The sequence below is a fragment of the Crocodylus siamensis genome, chromosome 9, assembly GCF_052110815.1.
Source record: "Crocodylus siamensis isolate JL-2025a chromosome 9, ASM5211081v1, whole genome shotgun sequence".
Taxonomy (NCBI): Eukaryota; Metazoa; Chordata; order Crocodylia; family Crocodylidae; genus Crocodylus; species Crocodylus siamensis.
In genome coordinates this window covers 2,568,790-2,586,082 of record NC_143403.1, presented here as the reverse complement: position 1 = coordinate 2,586,082, position 17,293 = coordinate 2,568,790, and the positions used below count along the sequence as shown (strand labels likewise).

The window sequence follows — 17,293 nt, the reverse complement described above, 5'->3', positions numbered from 1 at the left end:
CCTTTGCAAGCATGAGCTGTCTCCGCATGCAGCTCTGGCACGTGCCGGTACCGCAGCTGCGTGTGGAGGGAGCAGTGCTGCGAGCCTGGCTCTTCAGAAGGTGGGAAACTGAGGCACGGCTGTTAAGGGAAATACCCTGGTTCAGCAGCAGCACCCTGTCCCACTGTGCTGGGTGACCTCTGACTGCAAGTGAAGGCAGGGGCATTGCATGCACTGGAGCTGCTGGCACCAGGGGTGAACGGTGCCTTCCAGGCCGAGGAGGAGGGTGACCCTGCTGGCTCCGTGAGCGGTGTAAATGCAGCTGCCAAGATGTCGTCATGGTTGTATGTGACACTAATGCGTGGCTGCTGCTGCAGTGGTGGGAGCTGGCTTAACCCCTCCCTGCGCAGCAGTGGCACCGCCTGTGTGCTAGTAGCTACCTCCCAAGGAGATTTACCCTTGCAGAGTTGCACTGAGCTCCACCCTGCAAGCCTTGTGTAGCAGCTGGAAGGAGCATGCCTCTGGCTGGCTTGAACTGCCCCCGCTGGGTGCCCAGGAGCCCGGGCCTCTTCCCCCCTGAGCGCCAGCCAGCGCCGCAGCTTCTGGTCGCATTGTTTCCCCTGTTTCCATCCCCGTAAGGGCATGCATATTTCCACCCTGGCGCTTGCCGGCTGCTGCAATCTCGCCATCTCTGCGGACAGGAGCAAGCTGGCTGTGGTCAGCAGCGACGTGTCCTAGGGCAGCTTAGGCAGATGTCCCAAGATGGGCTGTGCGCGGGTCTCCAGGGCGTGAGAACCTGCAGGGTTAGCCGGGACAGGCTCCGCTCTCTGCCGCATCTGCGGGACAGGGGCTCTCCTGCCCCGCAACAAGGGCTGAAGCCGCCCGCACATACCCCGCCATCAGTGTGTCGTGCAGTGGGGCAGCGGCACCCAATAGCTATACACAAGTGAGCACAGGGCAGCCCCAGGCACTGCTCCCATGCTGCGATGGGGGCACCCCCTGACCCTGAGGCTGGGCGAGGGGCTGCTCAAAGGCAAGCCTTGCGTTCCTGCCATGCTGCCTTTGCGCACGTGCAGCAGGTGCAGACGTGGGCCCAGGGATGTGGCTGCCACTGGCCCCACAGACACCGCGGTGGGAGACACGAGCCGGGCCTGGCCCTGGCAGGGGGGAATTCTCTCGGGGTGGCCCCTGCAGGTCTTCCTGCCCCACCCTCGCAGTGTCATAAAACCACCCCCTGCTTCTATGCCCCGGTGCCCTTTTCCTGGGTTGCCCAACATGGGACTTCTGGGCCTTGCTTCAGTGCCGGGCTCGGTACCAGGGAAGGAATGTGGCCGTGACGTCGCCGCCTGCTCTTGCGAAAGGGGCTCCGGGCCACCGTGGCTTGGGCAGGGGGGCACCCCCCCACGGCCCCTTGTGCACGGGAAGCACTTGATCTCCATGCCTGTGCAGGACCCTGAGCAACACCCCCACCCCATCCATCCCAGCAGGAGGGGGCTGCCAGGGATGCCCGGACCAGGGATGGGAGGGAGCTTGTGGGCTGTGGTCCAAGCTGCTGCCCTGGCGTCAGACACCCAGAGATGTGGAGGAGGGAGGTGGACACCGAGCGAGGCAGGTGCTGGCTGGCAGATTGGTGGGCATGCTGCAAAAGGGGAGCAAGCACGACCCACCCTGCAAGGCTGTAAATGCACCCCAGCATCAGCCAGTGCAGAAGGGCAACAGGCTCAGTGCCCAGGGACCTGGGCACGGGCTGGGGGGGGTCCAACGCCATCTGGGTCACGGGCACCCGGCTGCAATGTTGGCAGAGATGACCGTTTTCCTCCTGGCAGGGGCACAGCAGGCTAACCCTTCATAGCTGCCACCCCCCTCCATGCCCAGCCCTGCTGCTAATATGGGGCGGACGGCTCCCCGCTTCCAAGTGGGAGCTCCCCGCACCGGTGTTTCTGAGGCTCTGCTCTGTGTTTCTGGGTCTCAGGCAGATGCCCCCAGTGCCCGGGATCTGTGCCTCTTCTGCCAGCAGCTCTCCCCGCCCCCCCCTTGGATGCAGCTCCCTGGACCAGGGCAGCCCACCACCCCCCGGGGCCTGCTTGCACCCCGGTCTCCCTGCTTGCAGGAACATCAGCTGCCCAGCCCCTGCCCCAGGTCTGGTTCTGTCTCAGCCCCCACCACATCAGCCCAGAGCCCCCATCCCTGTGAGGGGGGCAGCACCAAGGAGAGGAGCAGCCAGCTCTCAGGAGGTGGGGGAATCCAGCCTGCAGGGTCTAGGCAGGGTCCCTGCTGGAGCCTGCAGGGAAAAGCCGGATCCCCCCCCCCCCCCCCCCCCCCCCCCCCCCCCCCCCCCCCCCGCCTTGCTTACTAATCCCCTTCTCAAATGCACCAGGGAAATGATTAATGGCAGCAGGAAAAGAAAGAGAGCGGCCACACAGAAGGAAGTCCGCTGGGAAATCTCCCCAGGGCAGGAGGAAGAGATGCAATGCTTGGAGTTTCCAGGTGCGTTCATCACCTGTGCAGGCTATATAAGCACCGTGGCCAGGAGCCCGGCTAGACAGCACCCGCCAGGCCCCAAGGGCAGCCAGACACTGCAGCCGGGACAGCAACAGGGCTCTGCGCACCCAAGACACGTCTGGCTCTGCTCCCAGCCATGTCACCCTCCACCCAGGCATCCCCTGCCATGGTAAGGGCCTGCCAGTGCCCGCACCCAGCTGCACGGCGCTGACTCAGCCCCAGCCGGGCTGGCATGGGCAAGGGAGACAGCATGGGGGGGGGGGGGGGGTGTGTGTGTGTGTGTGTGTGTGTGTGTGTGTGTGTGTGTGTGTGTGTGTGTGTGTGTGTGTGTGTGTGTGTGTGTGTGTGTGTGTAAAGAGAGAGACAGGCAGCATTACTATATTTTCTGTTGTAGCAGATACCTCAATCCTCTCCAAAAAAAACAAAAACCAGTTTAATGGCAATTTAGCTGGTTATTTATTACGAGGGTGTGGACACGGCTGGTTGTGCTCCTCTGATGTATCTGAACTGTAAGGGGTCAGGGAGGAGCCCTATCCCACTTCCTCATGGGAGGACTATTTGTGTGTGTGTGTGTGCGCGTGTGTGCGCGCGCGTGCGTGCGTGCGCACACGCAGGCGGGGACAGCTGAATGACTGCGCTAGGACAACCACCACGCTGTATGCGTGGCCATGTGGATGTGCAGTGTACGTATGCACACCTGTGTCCCATGTACAGGTGTGTGACCCTCTCTGTACTGTGCTGCCCATGTAGCGCGTCTGGGGGCAAGGAGGTGCGGGTTCCCCTGCACGTGTGCGTGTTGGTGGCTTTGAGTGTGTGGCTCCTATTGGGTGTATGCAGGCTGGCACACCTGCACGCATGTCCACGGCAGTTGGGGATGTGCCGCACACGTGCGCGCACAAGCGCCACAGGGGAGGCAGAGGGGCAGGATGGTGGTGCTGACACCCAGCGGGGTTTCCAGTCATGGGGCTGACCGTAGTCGCACACCTCCTCTTCCCTGCAGGCCCTGCTGTGCGGCGTCATCCTGCTCCTGCTGCCGGCCTGCCAGGCCCGCAAGCTCCCGGGGGGCAGCCAGGCCCACCACCATCACCACGTGCCCTGCTTCAGCCAGGAGCAGCTGCAAGCAGGGGAGGTGCCCATGCACTACATGAGCCGCGCCGTGCACTGGGACCGCTACACCCCCGTGCAGATGGTGCCCTACCTGGAGCAGGCGCAGCGGGACCAGAGACGCCGCCAACGCCGGCACCCCAAGTCCGGCTGCCCTGCGCTGCAACTCACGGCGGGCGCTCACAGCGAAGCCAACGAGCGCTCCATCTCGCCCTGGCAATACCGGTAGGTGCTGGCAGGGGGAAAGGGGGAGGTCCACTGTGTATGCCCTCAAGTCTTGGGGCCTGCCTCAGTTTCCCCATCTGGGAATGGGCTGCTGCCCTGCTCTGCGTTGGCTCCATTTCCTCTGGCACGTGTGAAGAGGAAAATGGCCTCCCCGCCCCCAACCCTATTGCCATGGCAAGGCTCCCTGAAGTGGCGAGCTGGCTGCTAAGTGACATGCCTGAGGTCATGCAGAGAGGCCGTAGCAGAGCAGGGAGCCTGCGATATGGATGAGCGCTGCTCTCCCATGGGTGGGCTCAGTGGGAGTAGGCTGGCACCCCGTCGTGCTGCCAGGCAGGCCCCGGGCAGGGGGCGCTCTGCACCTAGACCCCGGCCTGACCCACGTGCCTTCCTCCCCACAGCATCGACGAGGACGAGAACCGGTACCCGCCCAAGCTGGCCTTCGCCGAGTGCCTGTGCAACGGCTGCATCGACACCAAGACCGGGCGGGAGACGACGGCACTCAACTCGGTGCTCATCCACCAGACCATGATGGTGCTGCGCCGCAAGCCCTGCCCCCGCGACGCCCCCGCCACCTTCGCCTTCGACGTGGACTACATCCGCGTGCCCGTCGGCTGCACCTGCGTCCTGCCCCGCACCGCTCACTGAGCTGCCCGCGGGGCGGGAGGGCCGCCGCGCTCCCATGGAGTTGCCCATAGCCCACTGTAGCGTGACCGTGTCACGTGGCCAGTATGTGCTTGTTCTAAGGCACGTGTTTATGCCCGCCGTAGGCCCTATGGATCCAGATCCCCCCGCCTGCCTGCACACAGCGTGACCCCCCCACCTCCCTGGTGCATGGAGAGCCTGGCATCCAGGCGTCGGGGTGGATGCAGCAAGGCGCCATCCTCGTGCATCCCGTCAGGAAGGAACGACGGCTCAACGGAGCCCGGGGTGGATTCAGGGGCTTGTGCGTGGCGCTGCCCTGTTTTTACCCCATTCCCTGCAGGAAAACCTGGGGTCTCGAGGCAGTTCCAGGTGCCCAGGGGTGCACGACAGCACTGCCCAGGCCCCAGGGACGCGGCCAGACCCTATGTATTTATTTGCCTGTGTTATTTATGAGTTATTTATGTCTGATCTGCCAGGCTGCCCAGGCCCATGGCAGCAAGAGGCTGGTGCTGGGTCCTGCCTCGGTCCTCAGCCTGGCTGTTTATTCCAGCCCTTGCTGCTGTGCATGTGTGTGTAAGCCTTCTGCTGTGAGCCTGATGCTCATATGTAAAGCCCTTAATTATTATTAATAATTATTCATATTAATATTGTTATTTATGCTCTCCCCCCCCCCCGGCTATTTATTGTGCTGCCACCCAATAAAGTCTGGTTGTGCCGGAGCACGTGTCTGCCTACTTTGTCCTCTGGGGGTGGGCCGGGGAGACACAGCTCCTGAGCCCGCTTCCCAGGGCACAAGAGCTGCAGAGCTGGGGCGGGCATAGCCAAGGGGTGCCCTGTGCTGTGCTGTGCTGCACTCTGCCCAACTTGCAGGTGGGCAGGAGCGTGCCCAGGGCAGAGCAGGTCCCAGCAGGGCAGTGGGGGGGCAGAGGGTTGAGGCAACCAGTCACATGCAGAATTGGGGGGTTCTGGCCCACACAGAGGCCTTGGCCCCCACATCCACCCCACAGGCTGGTCTTCAGTATGCCCCAGCCCCACTGCCATAGCCAGGCTGCACAGGCAGGGGCACTGTCCCCCCCACCCGCTTCCAAAAACACACACACGCTTACAAATATTTATGTACACATTTATACACATACACACACATGTAATTGCACATACATGTTATACACACTCAGATGTGTGCATAGCACTATACACACATACATAATTGTACACATATTTTTATACACACACACACACGCACACACACACGTGTGCACAGCTCCATCTACACACACCTTTTAATACACTCACACAATTGCACACACATTTTTATACACACACACACACACACGTGCACAGATCAATCTAGGGGTGTACGTTGTCACTGTGTTGGTCTAAGGATGGAACAAAGAGGAAGTGCGCACACCAACTGCAGCAGCTTCCTCAGGCCAACGACGGGTTTTTAAACCCGAAACCTTGCTAAAAATGTTTTCCAACTATTTCAGTTGGTTTAATAAAAGATACCAGATTCACACAAAGAACCTCGTCTGCCTAGATCCGTCCACACCCCGCCACACAGATATTTACATACAATATTTATACACACACTTAATTGCACATGCACTTTAAACACACAGATATGTGCATACACACATGTAATTGTACACACACACACACACGTGTGCATAGAACCATCTACACATGACACTGTACACATCTTGTAATACACACACATAATTGCACACCATTTTGGTACACACAGAGGTGTGCACCAATTGATCTACACACAGCTAAGTGCACATACATTTTATACACACACTGGTGTGTGCCTAGATTGTGTGTATAAAAATGTATGCATGTGTAAATCAATCTAGCTACAAATATGAACTTTTACACACACGTGCATAGATCTATACACACACGTACGTAATTGCACACATTTTTATACACAGATGTGTGCACCAATTGCTCTACACACACACGTAATAGCACACACATTTTTATACACACAGATTGCTCTACATACCCATTTCTTTACACACACACACAGGTCTATCTACACTCACACCGTGCCCCCCGCACCAAGCCACAGGCAGGCCTGCAGCATCCCCTACAGGGCAGAGCTGGGCACTGCAGGACATGGGGCCCAGCCATGGCTCTGCCTCCTCCTGACCCATCCCCCTTACGCTTGGCCCACGGGGATCAGGGCCCAGACCCCGACTCCCAAGCCCTCAGGACCCCCCCAACAGAGGAGCCCAGAGCTGTGCACTGCACGCTGGCAGCAGGACTTGAACCCAGGACCTCAGCATCCAGGGCTGGAAGCTGCAGCTCACCCCCATCCTGCTGCACCGTGCTCACCAGGGTGAGATTTCATAGACATGAGGGCTGGAAGGGACTTTCCGAGAGCACGAGGGGCAGGAAGTCAGCTGGGGTCAGACCACCCCAACGAAATAAATGTCCAAATGTTTCTTGAAAGTGGCCAGAGTAGGTGCTTGCACGGCTGCTGGGGGGCGTTTGTTCCAGGCCTGGGGGGCTCGGACAGCAAAGACGTTTTTCCTTATGTCCAGCTCAGAACAGCCTTGCAGGAGTTTCCTTCACTGGTTTATTATGGTATAAAAGAGGCCAGTACAAAGGGCGTAGGCTGCCCTGAGAGGGGCTGAGCTGGGAGCACTGGGGGCAGGGGGAAGCTGGTTGGGGCAGAGCCGGTTGGACGACCGCAGGCAGCATGGAGGATGCTCAAGGCAGGGCCCCGGGGAGACGCATCACTCCGCCAGCTCAGGGGCAGGGGCAGGGGCAGGGGCAGGGACAGCTCCTTCAGCCTCGGCCGGCGGCCTCTTGCGGGCGTCCGGGGGTGGGCGGGGCGGGGGGGCAGCCGGGGGCTGCTTGATGGTGGTCCACACCTGTGAGCGCTCCTGGGGCTTCTGCTCGATGGGCTGCCACTCCTCACCCCGCACAGCGGCCTGTGGAAGAGCCCCAGAGCGTTAGCAGAGAGGATGCAACCCCACACCCAACCAGGGAAAGGGTGCAACCCTTCCCTCCCACCCTCATGCACCCATTCTCAGGACAGGTAATGTTGAGTCCCTGTGCCACTGCAACCGCTCGTGCAGCCATTCTCTGCTGGCACTGTGGAGAAAGTGGGCAGGGAGGGAGGCAGTGCCCGGGACCTGCTGTACCAGCAGCCTGGAGGGCGACCAAAGCAAGCCCAGCTGCGTCTCCGGCTGCCCACGGACGTACCAGTAAGTAGATGACGCTGGCGATGCCGAGGCAGGCGGTGCCCAGGACAGTGGCCAGGAGGAAGCCAGCCGGGACAGCGAGCCTGGGAGGACGAGAGGAGTGCTGGGCTCAGGCAGGAGCTGCACCCAGACCTGCAGGCTAGGAACAAGCGTGGGCAGGGGTATGCACGGGTGGAAGAGCGAAGGCTCATGTGCAACCTATGGCCAGGGGAGCAAAGGCTTCTGGGTAATACATGGGCAGCACGGAGCAAAGGCTCGTAGGTCACGCACAGACACAGAGAGCACCTGCACACAAACAAGAGCATGCGTGTGTGCTGCCACACATACACGAGCTGCACCCATACTTGCAGAGGAGCTATGCATGCACACACACACGGAGGAGCTGCACACCTGCATGCACAACACCCAGACAAGAGCATGCACACACATACACACACAGAGGAGCTGTGCACCAGCACACACAACACCCAGACAAGAGCACACATAGCGCATGCACGTGCACATAGGCACATGCCCACAGCCGACACATGCACAGAGGAGGTGTGCATGCACTTGCAGAGGACCTACGCATGCACACACATGCACAGAGGAGCTACACACCTGTGCACATGCAACACCCGGACCAAAGGATGCATGCACACGCATGAGCTGCACATGCCTGCGAGCACACGCATGGGAGCTGTACACGCACACGTAGAGAAGCTCATGAACACACTGCACCTGGACAACAGCACACACGCAAGAGCTGCACACATGCACACGCAGACAAGACCTGCAGACACACACCTTTGCGTACACACAAGCGTGCACAGGAGGTAACTGGCGTGACTCACGCGGCGTGGAGGATGGCCCGGATGTAGTAGTTCCTCGTGAGCAGCCCGAACACCTTCACCACGGCCGTCAGGTACTTCTGGCCCCTGCGCGAGCGGCGGAAGAGGGGGGCAGGAAGGCATGAGCTTCCCTGGCATACCCCACGGCCCTCGCCCCCGCAGCCCCGACCCAGCCGCACTCACCAGCGCTCCATGGTGGAGCCCTTTTTCCGCCTCCCGCGGGGATACTCCAGCAGGCAGATCAGGACACCGGCCGCGCTGCGGGGCTGGTTAAGGAAGATGGAGCCTCTCTGTGCCTAAATACCCTGGGCAGACCCTGCCCCGATGCCATGGGTGGCTGAAGCAGACTCGTGCCACCCGCCCCTGCCCACGTGGGACCTCCTGGCAGCGCCCATGGCCCGAGCCCCAGCCTGGGGCTATCCTCAGCCCCTCCAGGACAGGATCCGACCCGCCCAGGGCCCGCGGGTCCGGGGGAGGATACATGGAGTAAGCAGCAAACTGCCAGCCCTTGAACTGCCCCACCACTGCCACGATGCCACCGGCCACGAGGACTGCGGGGAGAGCGCGAGGGGTTAGCGGGGAGGCGGCTGCACCGGGACGCGCCTGGGGACGCCTCAGCACCCGGCCCCGGGCCCGGCGGGGGCCTCTGCGGGGCCACGTGCACCGCACGCAGCCCTGGCAGCCCGCGAGTACACGCACCCTGCCCGCACGCGCGCACTGCGCATACATACATCGCGTGTGCACGCCCACCCTGCGCGCGCGCACCGCACGCGTGCCCCGAGACGGGGGCGGGGGCAGGGCTGGGCGTGCGAGCCCCCGCCGGCGCACGGGGGGCAGGGAGGGGCAGGCACGAAGCGGGGCGGCCGCAGCTCCCGGGGGAAAGCCGCCGGGGCGTGGGGGCAGACGCGGGGGCCTGGGGCGCCCCCGGGCCCTGCCCAGGCCCAGAGGCCGCGGCGGCCGGGCGCTGCTCCGAGCTGCTTCCCCATTTCGGCCAGGCACTTCCTCAAAGCCGGGCGGGCGGTGGGGCCAGCTCCGCGGGGCCCGGGGGCCGCTGCAGCCCCCCAGACCGCAGCCCCCCAGCCCACTGCCCCCCGCCCCCGCGCCCACTCACTCAGGCCGGAAGCCAGCGCCTGCTCGTTGGCCCACATGGCCCACTCGATGCCCCCCATGCCAGCGCCTGCCCCGCGCCGCGCCAGCCGCACCAGCCGCTTCCGCGACGGCAGGCGCCCGCCCCGCCCCGCCCCCTGCTTTGCGTAGCCCCGCCTCCTGGCGCGGCCGGGGGCGGAGGCCCACGGAGGCGGGGAGCGCCGCAGGCCGCATCTCGCGCGCCCCCTGCCGGGGGAGGGCCAGCCCCGCCCCGCCCCTGCTTTGCGTAGCCCCGCCTCCTCCTGGCGCGGCCGGGGGCGGAGGCCCACGGAGGCGGGGAGCGCCGCAGGCCGCATCTCGCGCGCCCCCCTGCCGGGGGAGGGCCAGCCCCGCCCCGCCCCTGCTTTGCGTAGCCCCGCCTCCTCCTGGCGCGGCCGGGGGCGGAGGCCCGCGGAGGCGGGGAGCGGCGCAGGCCGCATCTCGCGCGCCCCCTGCCGGGGGAGGGCCAGCCCCGCCCTCCGTCACCGCAGCGCCCAGCCCCGGCCGCGCGTCAGGAAGGAGAGGCGAGGCCTGCCGGGGTCACAGCCATCTATTCGGTCCGCCGAGGGCCGCACGCAGCGGCTACGGCGGGGGAGGCTTGGCGCAGCGCCCGGCGAGGCAGCGGGCGCCATCTGGGGCCGGCCCTGGAGCTGGGCGACAGTCCAGCTCCTGGCAGCCGAGGCCCGTGCCCGGGCGAGGGGCTGCCTCCCCCACGGCGGTGCGGGCTCTCAGGAGGGGCTCGGGCGGGCTCCGGTGCAGGCCCGGAAAGCATCTTCCGCGACACAGGCCACGTCACAGACGCTCCCCGGCTCGGGCGCCGGGTGCGAAGCCCCGGAGTCCCGCCCGGCTCCCCCCGCGCGGCGCTCAGCGTGGCTCTCCCGCGGCGCTCCGGAGGGGCAGCCCATCTGGCCCCAGCAGGTGCAGGCCGGGGTCGTGCAGGAGCTGGGGGCCCGGGCCCGGCTGTAAGGGAACAGAGACACGGGACGGGTGAGGACGCCGGAGCCACGGGCGCAGCGAGGACTCGTCTACGCCAGGGTGAGGTGGCGAGCTCCAGGCGCGCGCACGGCCAGAGGGGTACGTCATTAGATCGGACGGACCTGGCTGTCTCGTTTGCTAACGACCCACCCTCTATCAGCCCCTGCTACTGTGGGCCTATGGTGTCCAACCCCTGCGTGCCTGGGGACATGCTCGCAGCGGCGTGGCACAGACACACTTCCGCTCACACGCCGGACCCGTGGCCAGGAGCCCTGAGAGGCCCTGCCTGCTTCCTCTTTCTCCATGAGGCAGCAAGAGAGCCGTGTGACCCCACCTCAAGGCCCCGCACAGCCAGGCCTGGGGCGGAGGGGCTCGTCCTGGCGCCTTGCGAGGAGCGCACCCCAGGGCTGGAGCAGGCAGAGCCCCTGCTTCCCACCCCCCAGTCCCATGTGAGGCTAGGGCCTGAATGAGACCCTCGAAACAGTGCAGGCAGCAAGGAATGGGGCAAAGCCCTGCAGTGCTGTGCGCCGCTCGCTCCGTGCCCCTGGCCCCCACCCCCTACCTGGGTGTGCAGGATGTACCGGATGGCTCCTGGCACCGGCTCCAGCACCACAGCGGACTGCAGCTCCTCTGAAAGCACGGCCGGCCCCACCGGCAGCCCCTGCAGGAACCTGGGGCAGGAGGGGATGCATCAGCGCATGGTCCGAGTGGGGCAGGGACAGGGCTAGCTCCAGGGGCACAGCAAAGCGTGGCTGGAGAGTCAAGGGGGCCCTGCTCCCTTTGCTGGTGCCCTTCCTATCACCCCACTCCCCCCAGCCCAACCCAGCCCCTCAACCCACCCAGCCACATGCCCACATACTGGTCTCCGTTTGACTCTGGGGGGAAGCTGCGCTTCACCACCTCCACGAACTCATCCACAGTGTCCTCCAGGGTGAAGATCACAGCGTTGGGGCCAGCGTCAAAAGTGTAGGCCACCTACGGCACAGTGGACATCCTCAGAGCTGCCCCTCACTCCTGGCCACAATTAATCCTGGCCCTGGCACAGGCTTCGCCAGCCCAGGGTACATGTCCATGGCACCAGGCCCCACGGCCCTCGATCGCCAGGGCATGGAGCACGTTAGTAAGAGGAGGGAAAGGGCTGGGCACATGCACACGTATCCCAGCCTCCAGGACTGCTCCATGCACCACTGCATGGCCCAGAAGGAGCCCACGTACCTTGGTGGCACCGTGGTGTGCATTGAAGCGGTGGGCCAGGGCAATGATGCACCGCGACACGTCGGTGAGGTAGAAGATGGGCGGGAAGGTGTCCAGGCAGGTGGCATGGAACTGGTTGCTGTCCTGCATGGTGAGCTGCCCAAAGCCCTCGAAGTCCCGCTGCTGGATGAACCGCACCATCTGGGCCATGCGCTCGGGCACCACGGCCTCCGCACGGTGCTGCAGCAGGGACGTGCAAACGGTCACAGGGTGGAGGGGCACCCTGTCCCTCCTCTTCCCCACCATGGACTCGTGCAAACCCCAGGGGCTGTGCCTCCAGCTAGCCCTATGCCCAGGCCTCACGCACAGCCTTGGGGGTAGCACAGGCCCCATCAGGAGACACTAAGGAGCGGCTCTGAGGGTGGGCACAGCCCCAGGCAGCCGGAGGAGAGGCACTCAGTCCCACCCGGCTCCCTCCAGGAGCTGTCCCCCTTGTCCCGGTCACAGCATAGCCCTGCTGTCGAAGGGGCTCAGGCACCACTGGACTTGGACACAGCCAAATAAACGCGCCCCCCAGCTCCAAGGCCGTGGCAGGACTTGCTGGGACCAGGACCAGCATCAAAGCACCACCCTCTCCACCACCACCCTGGGGCTTGGAGAGGGCCCGCTTCCTACCTTCAGCAACGGGCTGGTGTCCACACTGGTCTGCATCCCTGCTGTGCTGCCCATGGGCTTCTTCTCGGCGCTAACCTGTCACAGGGAGAAGGACGGAAAGCATCAGGCATGAGCACCCATCACAAGGCAGGGCCCTGCGGGCACCCACCACCTCGCCCTCGAGGTCCCTCCGTCTCATTCATGATATCCTCGTGGCAAAGCTGCCCGCAGCGCAGTGGGACCAGGGCTGTGGGGGCAAGCGTGACTTGCAGAGATGCCAGGCATCCCAAAGGATGCCCTGCTCTCACCACTGCTCCAGTGCTGGGAGCAGCCCCAGGAGCCAGAACGCCTGGGTTTTCTGCCCCGCTGGTGCCTGCCCTGCTTGGGCATGGAGGCAGTCAAGCTGGAGCCTCATTGCCCCCTACCCACCACCCCCCCTGCCCCACTCACCACCAGGATGAGGGCTCTCAGCTGAGGCCAGTGGGTCTCGGGCATCACCTGCTGGGCGACGCTGTCCTTCCCATCCAGGCGCTCCCCCATGAGCCACTGCACGAAGCCCCCAGAGAGGCTGCGGCAGGCACTGCCCGAGCCCTGGCGCGCAACCTCCGACAGGTCCCCGTCAGCGCCGTACAGCCGGGCCAGCGTGTACACTGCAGGGTGGGATCGAGGGGGCAGGGAATCAACCACATCCAGCCCCCAGGGCCCAATGCAACCCTCCCCACCCCGATTCCGGGGCCACATGAGGGCATCTCCGCCCCCGTAGCATAGTGGGGAGAACGGGAAGATCACAGCACCCCCATCCTGGGCGCCAGGAGCAGCCCAGTGCCACACTCACCAAGGCAGGCGTACCCTGCCGCTGAGGACGCCAGGCCGGCTGCTGTGGGGAAGTTGTTGACGGAGGCGATGTGCAGCTTGTAGGTCAGGTTGAGCGGGGCCGTGTCACCCTCGCTCCCGCTCCGGCGCTTCCGGGCCAGACGCCGCACTGTGGGCACGGCAGGCTGGGCCATCAGGAGGCATCAACCTCCCCTGGGGTGGGGGGGATCTGCCCTTCCAGCTGCCCCAGACAGGGACACCCCCCACCCCAGCCTGCACCCTTAAGCCAAAGCCTCATGATGCTCCAAGACACCAGTGGGTGTTTTAACCACCTCATTGCAGTGGGGGAAACAGAGGCACAGCAGGAACACGGGCCAGGAAGGAGTCCACAGTCCGCAGAGCGACAAGGACAGGGCCAGGGCCATCAAGTTAGTCAGTGGCAGAGCTGGGAACAGCACCCTGGGCACTCTCCTGTGCACCCAGCGCACATACAGCCTGGTATGTGGGTGGGCACACCCCACAGAGCACCCAGGGGCCTGGGGCAGGGCTGGGCCCCTCCACACCCACCAGGCCTACCCGCTTCTAGTCCTCTCTGCTCAGCTCCCAGCCCCATGCTACAGCCCAAGGCAAGGACAAGGACTGGATGGGGTCCCCCCTTTGAAGCAGATTCAGCAGCTAGAAGCGGGGGTGCCAGGCCGACATTACCCACCCGCTGGCCGTGGCCCCTGCCCCCCGGGGGTACTCACTCTCCCGCAGGCAGTTCTGCAGGCGCGGGTGGGTGATGTCGGCCTCCTCCCCATTCAGCCACAGCCGGTCCTCCTTGAAGTCCCTGCTGATGGCAGCCGTGGTCGTGGTTTTCAGCTGGGAGGAGAGAGCAGATGCTGAGCCAAGGGCAGCCAGGGGCCAGCTTCATGGCTGGCATCACCCCAAAGACCTCCACGGGGCAAAGGGTTGGAACCGGAGCCCGGGGTTACTTCAGTGCAGCCCAGTGCTAGGCGCTGTACAAACGTGCCCCTGGGACGCAGCGCTCAGGAGAAAACCCAGGTGTCCTGGCCAGCCCAGCTCGGCTGGGTGCACGTGCCCCTCATGTACCAACCTGGTCCTGGTTCAGGGTGACACTCAGTGAGGAGTTAATGGGCAGGATCAGCTTGCTGTCCCGCTTCCCCCCTGGAAGAGAGGGCACCAGCTGAGTGGGCACCGCGGGAGCACCCGCAGCTCCCCACCCTCCAGCTGGGCCAGTCTCCAGCCCATGACTGTATGGGTGAGACAGGCTGGGCCCTTGAGGGCTGGGGCTTGGCTTATGCTGTTCTCTGAGGACGTGGCCCCACCCCAGGAGGCACAGCGTCTTCCCAGCGCCCTCGCCATTCCCACAGTCTTCGCCCAGCTCACAGCCTCTGCATGGAGGGGGGCAGCAGGCAGCCCCAGCCCCACAGAGCCCCACTATGGACACGGCAGGGGTCTCAACCCTCACCCAGCACAGGGCAGGGGGCTGCAAAGCCAGTCCCCCCAACAGCTATAGCATCCACAGCTCTGCCCTGTGGCATGAGATGAGCAGTACTGCACTGCCCACACATGGGCTTGCAATGTCTGCAGGCTGCTGCACTGCGCTTGCAACATGGCTTTTCCCATGTGCTGTTGCACTGCACTTGCATCACTGCATTGCCCATGCACCTGCTTGCATTGCCCATGCACCTGCTTGCACAGCCCGCCCAGCTGCACTGCCCGTGCACCATTGCACTCCCCACCTACCTGCATTGCCCGTGCACCCTTGCATTGCCCACCCACCTGCAGTTTCATAGTAGGTCAGGTCGGAAGGGACCTGAGCAGATCATCTAGTCCGACCCCGTCCCATGGCAGGAAAGAGTACTGGGGTCAAACGACCGCGGCAAGGTGATTGTCAAGCATCCTCTTAAAGCCCCCCAGGGTAGGAGCCAGCACCACTTCTCTTGGAAGTTGGTTCCAGGCCCTAGCCGCCCTGACTGTGAAATCACGCCTCCTGATATCTAGTCTGAGTCTACCCTCCGCCAGCTTGTGACCGTTATTCCTGGTCACTCCTGGCAGTGCTCAGGGGAACAGGGACTCCCCCAATGCCTGCTGGTCCCCCCCGACTAGTTTGTAACAGGCCACAAGATCCCCCTCAGCCTTCTCTTGTGGAGGCTGAACAGGTTCAGGTCCTGCTGCCTCTCCTCGTCAGGCCTGCCCTGCTGCCCCCAATCATGCGGGTGGCCTCCTCTGGACCCTCTCCATGCTGTCCACATCCCTCCTGAAGTGCGATGCCCAGAGCTGGACGCAGTACTCCAGCTGCGGCCTGATCAGTGCCGCAGAGGGGGAGGATCACCTCCCTGGACCTCCTCGAGATGCATCTGTGGATGCATGACAAGGTGCGGTCGGCCTTCCTGACTGCGTCCCCACACTGCCGGCCCATGTTCGTCTTGGCATCAGTGACGACTCCAAGATCCTTTTCTGCCTCTGCCCTGACGAGAAGGGAGTCCCCAGCCTGTAGGCATGGAGCTGGTTCTTCCTCCCCAGGTGCAGCACCTTGCACTTGTCCGTGTTGAATCCCATCCTGTTCTCGTCCGCCCACCCCTGTAACCTGTCCAGGTCCGACTGCAGCCTATTCCTCCCTTCTAGTGTACCCACGTCCCCCCCACATCTTAGTTTCCTCAGCAAATTTGAACAGGTGCTTTTTACCCCCTCGTCCAAGTCGCTGATGATGTCGAACAGTGCGGGCCCGAGGACCGAGGCCTGGGGGACCCCACTGCCCACGTCCCCCCCAGGCCAAAAATGACCCGTCCACCACCGCCCTCTGGGTGCGGCCCTCCAGCCAGCTGGCGACACGTCTGACTGTGCGGGGGTCGACACCGCAGCCCCCAGTTTCTTAACGAGAACGGGGTGAGAGACAGTGTCGAAGGCCTCCGAAAGCCCAGGAGGACGATGTCCGCTGCTCCCCCTGCGGCTAAGGACTTGGCGACCTGGTCGTAGAGGCCGCCGGGTTGGGCTGACAGGACCTGCCGCTGATGAACCCGTGTCGGTTGCCCCAAGCCTGACCTCCCCCGCCGGCCCCGCGTGGACGTGCGCCAGGATAACGCTCTCAAAAAGCTCACCCGGGCCCGAGGTGAGACCGCCTGCCCGCGCACCCCTGCACGGCCCCGGCTGCCCTGCCCTGCCCGGCACTCACAGTACTTGACGACGGCGATGTTGACGGGCGCGGTGCAGGTGACCCTGCAGCAGCCCTGCTCCCCGGCCATGCTGAGCCCCACTACCTGCTGCCCCGCCCCGCGATCAGCTGCTGCCCGGGATTGGCCGCAGCCGCCCAGCCGCCCCCGCCGCACCCAATCCGCGCCAAGGCCCCGCCCCCAATTGCATCGGAAGATGGACAGGGCGCGGCGCCTCGCGCCCCCCCGGAACATTGCGGCGTGGGCGCGCGTTCCCACCCGGACTGCTGGAACTGAGGGAGCGGGGTAGGGGGGAACAAAGGGCCGCTACGCGCATGCGCACTCTGCGTTCAGGCACTCTGGCGGCCATGACACTATAGGCAATGCCCGGGGCGGGGCGGGGTCCGGCGTGTGCTGCTGGAGCCTGAGCTCCGGGAGTCGCGGGAGGCGCTGGGCTTCTCCCAGCTCCAGTGCCCAGCCCGGGGGTAGGCTCCTCCTGAGCCTGCTCCCCTGCCCGGACCCCTAAGCAATCACCTCCCCGCTGCCTTCTGATTGCTCTTGTACCCCTCCAGTCCAGCCTCAGGCCTTCACCTCCACAGCCCCTTCTTCCAGGGCCTCTTCCAGCCACATCCCATACGCGTCCCCTGCTTTTCTCCGCCCCAAAGGGGCAGATCCCAGTCGTTCTCCCCATGCTGCAGTTGGGGAAACTGAGGCACAGAGCCAGGCGGGGAGGGGGAGAGGGCCCGCATCACTGCACTCCAGCGCTGACTGAGCTGCATCTCTCCCGGGGGCGTGCGTCTCCAGACTCCCAAAAGCAAGTTGTTTTCCCCCAGCTCGGTCAAGGAGGAGGGCAGAGAAAGTGGCCCGAGGATGCCCAACT

At 64.1% G+C, this 17,293-nt stretch overlaps 3 protein-coding genes across 4 annotated transcripts; 1 reads left to right on the top strand and 2 right to left on the bottom strand.

The window, feature by feature from the left end:
* Window positions 1–2,539: 2,539 nt before the first annotated feature.
* IL17C (interleukin 17C) lies at window positions 2,540–5,141 on the top strand. The gene is made up of 3 exons (XM_090062968.1): window positions 2,540–2,650; window positions 3,482–3,810; window positions 4,209–5,141. Exons 1-3 carry the CDS (start codon window positions 2,618–2,620, stop codon window positions 4,453–4,455), a joined length of 609 nt encoding a protein of 202 aa, XP_089919094.1. The 5' UTR covers window positions 2,540–2,617; the 3' UTR covers window positions 4,456–5,141.
* A 1,878-nt stretch (window positions 5,142–7,019) lies between these two features.
* Window positions 7,020–10,227, bottom strand: CYBA (cytochrome b-245 alpha chain). Of its 2 annotated transcripts, XM_090062987.1 has the most exons (6): window positions 9,609–10,214; window positions 8,979–9,048; window positions 8,681–8,755; window positions 8,501–8,584; window positions 7,669–7,750; window positions 7,020–7,394 (listed from the first exon to the last, which is right to left on the bottom strand). In XM_090062987.1, exons 1-6 carry the CDS (start codon window positions 10,060–10,062, stop codon window positions 7,197–7,199), a joined length of 963 nt encoding a protein of 320 aa, XP_089919113.1. In that variant the 5' UTR covers window positions 10,063–10,214; the 3' UTR covers window positions 7,020–7,196. The 2 variants fall into 2 exon arrangements, with proteins under 2 accessions (XP_089919113.1, XP_089919114.1); XM_090062988.1 differs by lacking the exon at window positions 8,979–9,048 and having other exon boundaries at window positions 8,454–8,584; window positions 8,681–8,763; window positions 9,609–10,227.
* A 116-nt stretch (window positions 10,228–10,343) lies between these two features.
* MVD (mevalonate diphosphate decarboxylase) lies at window positions 10,344–16,586 on the bottom strand. The gene is made up of 10 exons (XM_090062985.1): window positions 16,437–16,586; window positions 14,355–14,425; window positions 14,005–14,119; window positions 13,281–13,427; window positions 12,896–13,095; window positions 12,467–12,541; window positions 11,813–12,031; window positions 11,457–11,572; window positions 11,160–11,268; window positions 10,344–10,582 (listed from the first exon to the last, which is right to left on the bottom strand). The coding sequence occupies exons 1-10, from the start codon at window positions 16,504–16,506 to the stop codon at window positions 10,487–10,489; spliced, it is 1,218 nt and encodes a 405-aa protein (XP_089919111.1). The 5' UTR covers window positions 16,507–16,586; the 3' UTR covers window positions 10,344–10,486.
* Window positions 16,587–17,293: the final 707 nt, after the last annotated feature.

Bases quoted from the DNA above. Each gene is read 5' to 3' on its own strand.
- IL17C (XM_090062968.1), top strand. From the start codon at position 2,618: ATGTCACCCTCCACCCAGGCATCCCCTGCCATG. The intron at 2,651-3,481 runs GTAAGGGCCTGC...TCTTCCCTGCAG, and splicing joins CCCAGGCATCCCCTGCCATG to GCCCTGCTGTGCGGCGTCAT. The intron at 3,811-4,208 runs GTAGGTGCTGGC...TCCTCCCCACAG, and splicing joins ATCTCGCCCTGGCAATACCG to CATCGACGAGGACGAGAACC.
- CYBA (XM_090062987.1), bottom strand. From the start codon at position 10,062: ATGCGGCCTGCGCCGCTCCCCGCCTCCGCGGGCCTCCGCCCCCGGCCG. The intron at 9,049-9,608 runs GTGAGTGGGCGC...CTCTCCCCGCAG, and splicing joins GGCGCTGGCTTCCGGCCTGA to TCCTCGTGGCCGGTGGCATC. The intron at 8,585-8,680 runs GTGAGTGCGGCT...CCGCTCGCGCAG, and splicing joins GGCTCCACCATGGAGCGCTG to GGGCCAGAAGTACCTGACGG.
- MVD (XM_090062985.1), bottom strand. From the start codon at position 16,506: ATGGCCGGGGAGCAGGGCTGCTGCAGGGTCACCTGCACCGCGCCCGTC. The intron at 12,542-12,895 runs GTGAGTGGGGCA...TCCCTGTGACAG, and splicing joins TGAGAGCCCTCATCCTGGTG to GTTAGCGCCGAGAAGAAGCC. The intron at 10,583-11,159 runs GTAGGGGGTGGG...GTTCCCTTACAG, and splicing joins GGTACATCCTGCACACCCAG to CCGGGCCCGGGCCCCCAGCT.